Below are 9381 nucleotides of genomic sequence, written 5' to 3'. Positions count from 1 at the left end.
GTGAGCCCCGCGCCTGGCCGATTTTTGTATTTTTAGTAGAGATGGAGTTTCGCCATGTTGCCCAGGTGATCCGTCCGCCCTGGCCTCCCAAAATGCCGGGATTACAGGCGTGAGCTACCGTGCCTGGCCCAAAAAACATTTTCAACCAACTCTAGTACAAAATCACTTTTTTTATTTTTTTTTTTGACAGAGTCTCACTCTCTCTCCCAGGCTGGAGTACAGTGGTGTGATCACCGCAACCTCCACCTCCCAGGTTCAAGTGATTCTGCTGCCTCAGCCTCCCAAGTAGCTGGGATTACAGGCACCCACCACCGCGCTGGGCTAATTTTTATATTTTTAGTAGAGACGGGGGGCGGGGAGGTTTCACCATGTTGGTCAGGCTGGTCTCGAATTCCTGACCTCATGATCTGCCCGCCTTGGCCTCCCAAAGTGCTGGGATTACAGGCATGAGTCACTGCACCCTGTCCAAAATTACTTTTCTTATAAAAGACTCTACAGCACAGATTCCTAATAATTTAATGATCTATAGACTAAATAAAGACGTCCAAAACTCCAATAAAAACTTACGCGTAAGGATTATTAACCCAACATCAAACATAACAAAAATTATAGCAGACTGAACTGATAAAAGACTAAAATGATTTACATGACTTTCTATTTAACACATTGCTAATTCTTTTTATATTGTTTTCCAAAATAAAAAAAAAAATTTCTTTTAAACTATGTATGTCTTACAAGTGGGTAAAACATAATTTTATAAACAAAATTAAAACATTTACCTTTCTCTCTACCTAAATTCTCTAGAATTTTAAAACTATTCATCAACAGCTAAGACCAAAATAATGGCTGCCCAACAACTGGATATGACTCACAATTCAAAGGAAAACACGGAGCCTCAAGTCATGACCTGCCCCATGTCACTAACAATTTCTCCTGCCTGCAATAACAAAATCATTTATCTCCTCAGCCTAGAAAGACATGACTTCTTGAAAATGAGCCTTCCCAATGGCAAAAGATAAATAACCCCTATTACTCTAACCTGAGCAGAGATTGGTCATCACTGCTTCCTTGAAAAGATTATCCAAAGAACTAATAACCTACAAGTCACCTTCAGCAGGCTTCCAAATTAATCATCCCAGAAAGATCTTATGATTCATGGCTTACCTCCTGTCCCTGAATAAAAAATCATGAACCGCAGAACCAGCTGTCCTGCAGACCTGCCCATGGTGCTGATAAAATCTGGCCTGATAGTCAAGCCAAAGTGCTTACTGAGTGCCATTTATCACAATAAAGGTCATGAATCATAGCCAACCTCAAATCTTACCCTGAGTTCCTCAAACTGTTGACATACTTAATATGTAACCTATTGACATTGAAAAAGACACAAAGTTGTTTCTAAATCATAAAGTTGTACTGATTGTTTTGTATATATTAATGTTTTAGCCTATATGTTGTCATCTGTAGCCAATAATTATAATCTCTATATTATACCCTGCAATGAAAAAGACAACTCCAACTGGGCACAGTGGCTCGTGCCTGTAATCCCAGCATTTTGGGAGGCTGAGAAGGGAGGATTCCTTGAGCCCAGGAGTTCAAGACCGGTCTGAGAAACAAAAGGAGATCCTGTCTCTACAAAATAATAATTAACCAGGCTTGGTGGTGCACACCTGTGGTCCTAGTTACTTGGGAGACTGAGGTAAGAGAATCGCTTGAGCCCAGGAGGTGAAGGCTTCAGTGAGCTGTGATCGCACCACTGCACTCCAGCCTGGGTGACAGAGTGAGACCCTGTCTCAAAACAAAAAAAAAAAAAAAAAAAAGAAGAAAGAAAAAAAACAGACAACTCCTGTTTGAGTTCCCCTCCCTTCTCCTAAACTTTCTCACAAAAACATTCCAATTTATAAAAGACTAAAGCATGTTCAATTTCGTTACTGTGTCTTCCCCAATCAATCCTCACATCTGACTTCCAATAAACCTTTATCGAATTATTTCTGCCTCAAAGCCTTAATTTCAGTCAACACTGCCAACCTGGTGTTCCTGTCTGATGGAAGAAGCCAACAGATCACAAGACCAAATCCAATGGTGATGGTGACGAAAGAATTTACAAGAGTGAGGTGAGATAGAAAGAGACCAAGGGGGCTGTTCTGGATATGGCAATCAGGCAGGGGGCCCCCAGGAGGTGACCTTTGAGCAGAAACCTGAGTGACATGGAAGAGTGACCTGTGGATAAGAACCAGCCCATAAAGTCATGCCAGGTGTGTAAAGACCCAGCACCAGGAGGAGTAAATGAGTGGCCCAAAACATTTGTCCATTCTTGCATCCTTCTTTAGTTGTACCAAGATAAAGAGAGACTTCAGCAATTTCCCTTGGGGTCCATGGGGTAAACAGGAACCAGCCGTCCTGCAGACCCGCCCATGGTGTTGATAAAATTTGGCCTGATAGTCAAGCCAAAGTGCGTACTGAGTGCCATTTACCACAATAAAGGTCATGAATCATAGCCAGCCTCCCAAGGCATGTCCAGAGATAGACTGACTGGCTGGGGCTGCCAGCTTCTTGCCAGAGGCAACAGGAGATCAGATGAGCTGCAGAAAAACAGCCCCAGGAAAGCTTCAGAAAAGTCCAGATAACCCATAAGAGTTGGCATCAACCCCTCATGGGTGGGATGTATTGGGTGGCACTGGTCCTGAACAGCTGACCCCAGCACCCTCACCAGTGACCCATTCCTATTGTATTAGCCTGTTCTCATGCTGCTAATAAAAACACAGGGTAATTTAATAAGGAAAAAGGTTTAATTGACTCACAGTTCCACAGGGCTTAGAAGGCCTCAGGAAACTTACAATCATGGGGGAAGGGGAAGCAAACATGTGCTTCTTCATATGGCAGCAGCAAGGAGAAGCGTCAAGCAAAAGGGGGAAAAACCCCTTGTAAAACCATCAGATCTCATGAGAACTCCCTCACTATCATGAGAACAGCATGAGAGTAACCACCCCCATGATTAAATTACCTCCCAGGTAACTTCCACGACATGTGTGGGTTATGGGAACTACAATTCAAGAGGAGATTGGGGTGGGAGCACAGTCCAACTGTATCACCTATACGCTTTATAAAATTAATCATGAAAGAAGGGAGGAGGAAAAAAAAACACACCAAGTTTGCAGCACATTCAGCATTAATCATTATGTCAGCTGGGCGCAGTGACTCACGCCTGCAATCCTAGCACTTTGGGAGGCCGAGGCAGGTGGATCACGAGGTCAGGAGATCGAGACCATCCTGGCTCACACGGTGAAACCCCGTCTCTACTAAAAAAATACAAAAAATTAGCCGGGCATGGTGGTGGGCGCCTGTAGTCCCAACTACTTGGGAGGCTGAGGCAGGAGAATGGTGTGAACCCAGGAGGCAGAGCTTGCAGTGAGTGGAGATCGCACCACTGCACTCCAGCCCAGGTGACCGAGCAAGACTCTATCTCAAGAAAAAAAAAAAATCATTATGTCAGTTTGTTCTCTGACTGCTTCCTCATAGCTGTTTGCTGCCTCGTGCCTTAGAATCACATAAACCCTGTCACAAAATTATAGATCTCTTTAACTGCCCTAGAGGTAGTGTCTCAAGCATTGTGAAATGTGAGTTCTCCATTTGAGATATTCTTTCAGGTTTTGCATATCAGGGAAACTACTGACATCAGTTATTCTGCAGGACCCCATGAGGGGCTCACTCACCAAAGAAGGCAGTTTCCACATCTTGATCATTTCATCCTCCTTTCTTCAACCAATCAGCGACCCCCATTTTCTAATCCCTCACCCTCCATGGAGTCCTTAAAACTCCAGCCCAGAACTCCTGGGGGAGATGGATTTGAGAGTTCCTTCCATCTCCCAGCTCGGCCACCCTGTGATCATTAAACTTTTTCTCTGCTGCAAACACTTCTGTCTCAGTGTATTTTCTGTTATTGCGCAGCAGACATATGAACCTAGTGGTCCTGTAACACCAGCCCCCAGTCCTAGATGGAGAGACTCAGGATGTGAACAACAGTCCCTCCCTGTGACAGGGAAAAGAGGAGAGTACAGGAAGAGACAGAATATTGTTCCTCATTCAAGTGTCTGCCTAGCCAGTGAACAAGGGGCCACCCAAGACAGAGAAGCTGAGCGGACCTCAGTCTGTGGGATCAGGGGGACTAGCATTGACCCATTGTCAGGAATGAACCACAACAAGAGACTTTGGACACCTGCCTGCAGCCTCTCCAGTCATATAAACAGATGGCAGTTTGGTCAATGGGAGCATCCACTGATGATCAGAGGGGAGAAGGGAATGAGATCTGTCCTCTGCCCTCCTCTTTCAGCCACAGATCTTGGTTCCAGGAGCAACTGTTTCCTGGCACCACCAGCCTGGGAGTGGTGACAGCTCTTGGTGGATGCTAACCCCCAAGGTGCTGCACCATCCCTCATGGCTCCCCTTAGCCCTGCCCACACCTTTGCAAACAGCTCCTTCTTAAACCCACTCCTTTAGCCCCTGTGAGGTCCCTGCCAGGACCCAAGTGCTACATTCCCGAAAAAGACAGGACCCCTCAACGCACCAGTTATGTGGGTGCTGAAGTTTACACAGGCACATCATAAGCATTCTCCCAGCTGTTGGAATGGGAGCAGGGGGTTGAAGGGAGAAGTCTTGTCCTCAGTGCTTACACTTAGCAATTGTTTCCTTTTATTATATGAAGGTTGCACAGCATTTTAATTATAATTACTAATATATTATATCATATATTATATATTATACATAGTAATGTAATATTAAATATATTATACATACTTATGTACTAATTATATATTATACATACTTATGTATATTATAATATATTATATCAATATATTTATATGTGAATATAGTGACATAATATCCTCGCTCAGGAAACATATTATGTATTCATATAATATATTATGATTGCATATTTGACAGATATACTATATATCAATTATATAATATAAACATATATCACATATATCTATATACATATATACATACTACTACATATATTTAATCACATACATCCATTATATAGTGATATATTATATAATTTATATCGTTATATATCATATATCACATAATATAGTACTAGCTGTACAAAATTACTATTTTAAAAGAATTGCTGGTTGGGCGTACCGCGCTGGCTCATGCCTGTAATCCCCAGCACGTTGGGGAGCGCCCAGCCAGATGGCCTCACCTGAGGTCAGGCAGTTTGAGATCAGCCCTGGCCCAACCATGGTTAAACTCCAATCTCTCTAACAAATACAAAAATTCACCAGGGCGTCGTGGGAGCACCGCCTGTAATCCACCATATTTGGACGGCAGAGAGGAGAATCACTGAACCCAGAAAGCGAGGACGCACGTGGCCCGCAGAATTGTACCCAACTGCACTCCAGCCTAGGTGACAGAGCTCAGACCACTCGCTCTCAAAAACAAAAACAAAGAAAAGAAATTGCTTAGCATCATGCCCTCACATGTATTCAGAACTCCATCTATATGCACTTGCTGAGAAGCAGATAGTGTCATGGTCAAAAGAACAGGGACTCCAGGTACCAGGCCTGCTTGGTTCAACTCTCCAACCGAGCTGTGTTGCATTTGGCCAGTCTCTCTTACTTCTTTGTGCCTCAGTTTTCTTGCCTGAATATAGCAAGGTTGTTTGTAAAAATTAAGTGAGGTTGAAAAGGAGTAAGTCGCCTTTACAACAGCCTTCCCTGCACATATCAGCCGCAAGCATACGTGCATGCCATTTTTATAACTCCCTACATGACCAGGACAAGGACACAGGACTCCAGCTAGGAGCCTTGGTCCTCTGGGAACAGCCCCAGCAAAGACTTTGTGGGCTTCGAACTTCCTATGCTTGTTCATTTTCCTCTGGTCTTTACGTAGGGTGGAGTTTTCTCACGCGAGAGCGAGCAACGCACCAAGCTTAGGTTGATGACCCCACATGGCCGAACCTGGGCCTGGCCATAATCCAGCTGTGGTGTACTTTGGCAAGTGAGCTTGTCCTTCTCTCGAGTCTCCATGTTCTCCTCTTCAGTAAACACAAGAGCACCATGCTCAAGCCTATCGAGACTGGAGAACCGTAGCCAGCTACATGCATGCTCTTAAGTGTTTGCGGTTTTCCATCGGAAGAGGTAGACCTGATGCAAGCGATCTGCGAAGTGCAAATAATTTCAAATTTAGAGGCGGCCAAAATTTCCAAACTGCAAGTTGTTTGTTTGGAGGACGTCAGGAAAGGCCAGTGGACGAAGCTGAAACCTGCAGACACGGAAAGGAAATGTAGCCAATTAAAGGGAACTCATGGGTAAAATAAGGTTTCCACCATGGGCAGCCAGGCTCAGACTTCGCATGGCACCTCCTGGGACGACAGCATAGAAACGTCGCAGATCAGAGACATCCCCTCGAGGTAAGGAGCTGGGGCACCTTCCACCACCGGATATTCTGCCGCCCATTATTGATCCGGCTGCTTCCAAGGGCGTGAGAATGTGCTTCCTCGTACTGCACGGGTGAGAATGCGGATCAAGGCATGCAGAACCGTGCTGCCTGCCACTCGCAACGGGCTAGACCTAGGTCAAGGCTGACGAATCTGCTGCCTGCCACTGCAAGCGTCAGAACGTGGGACAGGGCATGAAAATGTGCTGCTGCACTGCAAGGGTAGCGCTCGGGAAAGAATTATTGGCTCTGATAGTGCTCCAGCCATGAATAGGAACCAGTCTGGTGCAGACAGCTACGCTCGGCCTCAGTCGACAACAACATGCCACACCTCACATCATGCACACCACACTCAGCACTCGTTCGCAGTCACCAACACAGGCGTGTACATACAGACATATATGCACACATGATCAACCGCCACCCATGCACACAATTACATAACTCACAAACACACTTGCACGTGCTGTGAATGCAGTCCCACAGATGCACACAGTCAAACACACACCTACAATCACACACCCACACACATCCTCTCTCTCTCTCTGTCACACACACACACACAAACACACAAACACAGAGACAAACTAATAATCCAGACACCTTGGAGTCTGTTCTCCCCAAACTGTCCAGTGGAGCCTCCTTCACATTCAAGAGAGGAAGGAGGCCCCACAGCAACCAATGAAAAGACCAGGCCTGAGTATGCTTTGTTGTGGTTTTTTTTGTTTATTTTTATTTTTATTTTTTTTAGACGGAGTTTCACTCTGTTGCCAGCCTGGAGTGCAGTGACAAGATGTCGGCTCACTGCAACCTCTGCCACCCAGGTTCAAGCGATTCTCCTGCTTCAGCCTCCCGAGTAGCTGGGACTACAGACGCGCGCCACCACGCCTGGCTAATTTTTGTATTTTTTAGTAGAGATGGGGTTTCACCATATTGGCCAGGCTGGTCTCAAACTCTCGACCTCATGATCCACCTGCCTTGGCCTCCCAAAGTGCTGGGATTACAGGCGTGAGTCACTGCGCACAGCCCTGAGTATGCTTTTAGAATTACATACACAGGTGTAGCAGAGTCCTAGAAGCCCACTGGTCCTCTGCCTCCCCACTCACGCACTCGTTCATAAAGCATCACTCCCCTTAGAGGAATCAGAAAGCCTACGTGGAGTGGGAAAAGAAACCTTTGACTCTGCAAGTATAAGTCACTCTTTGAAGGAGTTTGCTGCAACTCCATGGATAGAACTAAAGGCAGAGGGTGAATTTGCTCTCTGTTCTGGAGCTGGGACATCCACCTTCTCCTGCCCCTGGACTTGAGAACTCCAGGTTCTCAGGCCTTTCAACTCAGATGCAACTACCCCACTAGGCATCCCTAGTTCTCCAACTTACAGAGAGTGTCTTGTAGAACTTCTCAGCCTCCCTAATCACACGAGGCGATCCCCGTAATAAATTCCCTATTCACTCTACCTCCCATTCTAGATAGATAAATAGGTATGAATATAGATAGAGATATATCCTATTGATTCTGATACTAAGGAGAATCAGGTCGGCCTGCAGCCTCTGGAGGTGATGCAGCCTCTGCAGTAAACAGTGTCTCGATTCTGCATGGATAAAGGGAACCTCTGCTTCCTCCTGTTCCTTCTATATCAGGGACATCTCCAAGCCCCAAGGGTGCATTCCAGGGCAAAGGAAGAAGATACACTGTCTGGCAACAGAGAGGTCCGTTTTGACTTGAGAGAAAATGTATTCTAGTCCTGAGAGTGGTTCCAGCCCAGAGAGTCATATGGATTGGGCTCCACAAGGGTAGTTTGTGGGCAGCAGTGCGGCCTCAGGACATGCGCTAGGGCTGGTCCCCAAATCCTTTCATGTTCTGGCTGGTCCACCCAGACTTCAGTTCCTCTCATGGAAGAGGGTCTGCACATAGGAACCTTCCCTTCTCAGCAGCCCGCAGAGGAGCAGAGGTGACCCTAACTGTCCATCAGGATTGTGGCTCCCACCTGGGAGCAGCTTCTGCACCAGGCTCTGTACCAGTGCGTCCTGTGCACCGTCCCACTGCCCTTGTGCACATGCCCATCAATCTTGCCATTGACAAATGAACACACTGAGGCCACATTCCCCAAAGGGAAGAGCAGATCTAAGTCAGAGGGCAAGGTCTGATGGAGAGAAACAGACAAGGGGCGGCTTCTGAAAGGGGAAGTGAGTGGTCACCTTGTATCTGGGTTGGGCAACATGGCCCATTGGGACATCTTAGTGAAAGGAAGCAAGAGGAAGGTGGCTCCAGAATAGGAGGAGTTGGGTTGCATAAGTGCAAGTCAGATGGTGACGGTAATGAAAGACATTAGCAGAGTGACAGGAGCTGGAATGTGACCATGGGGTCTGTTCTGAAAGCAGAGATCAGTCAAGAGGCCGAATCAAATCCAAATTCCATCTGCTCCCTCCAGCCAGCTCAAAGTCCAGGATTTCTGGGTGATAACACAGTCTTCTTTTACTCTTATTATTATTTATTTTTACTTTTTTTTTTATACTTTAAGTTCTAGGGTACATGTGCACAACATGCAGGTTTGTTACATATATATACTTGTGCCATGTTGGTGTGCTGCACCCATCAACTCATCATTTACATAAGGTATAACTCCCAGTGCAATCCCTCTCCCCTCCCCGCTCCCCATAATAGGCCCTGGTGTGTGATGTTCCCCTTCCTGAGTCCAAGTGATCACATTGTTCAGTTCCCACCTATAAGGGAGAACATGCGGTGTTTGGTTTTCTGTTCTTGTGATAGTTTGCTGAGAATGATGGTTTCCAGCTGCATCCATGTCCCTACAAAGGACACAAACTCATCCTTTTTTATGGCTGCATAGTATTCCATGGTGTGTATGTGCCACATTTTCTTAATCCAGTCTGTCACAGATGGACATTTGGGTTGATTCCAAGTCTTTGCTATTGTGAATAGTGC

General features: G+C 45.8%; 1 protein-coding gene across 1 annotated transcript in view; it reads right to left on the bottom strand.

Moving 5' to 3' along the window:
• Nucleotides 1–8395: 8395 nt before the first annotated feature.
• Nucleotides 8396–9381, bottom strand: part of CYP4F23 (cytochrome P450 family 4 subfamily F member 23) — a 19646-nt gene continuing 18660 nt past the window's right edge. Inside the window, exon 13 of the mRNA XM_017893674.1 lies at nucleotides 8396–8612. Coding sequence (XP_017749163.1) covers nucleotides 8396–8612 — 217 coding nt within the window. The remainder of the gene's footprint in view (nucleotides 8613–9381) is intronic.

This window comes from Rhinopithecus bieti, unplaced genomic scaffold (genome assembly GCF_001698545.2).
Source record: "Rhinopithecus bieti isolate Rb0 unplaced genomic scaffold, ASM169854v2 scaffold_23826, whole genome shotgun sequence".
Taxonomy (NCBI): domain Eukaryota; kingdom Metazoa; phylum Chordata; class Mammalia; order Primates; family Cercopithecidae; genus Rhinopithecus; species Rhinopithecus bieti.
The sequence above is the reverse complement of the archived record's forward strand: the minus strand, read 5'-3'. Positions and strand labels throughout refer to the sequence as shown.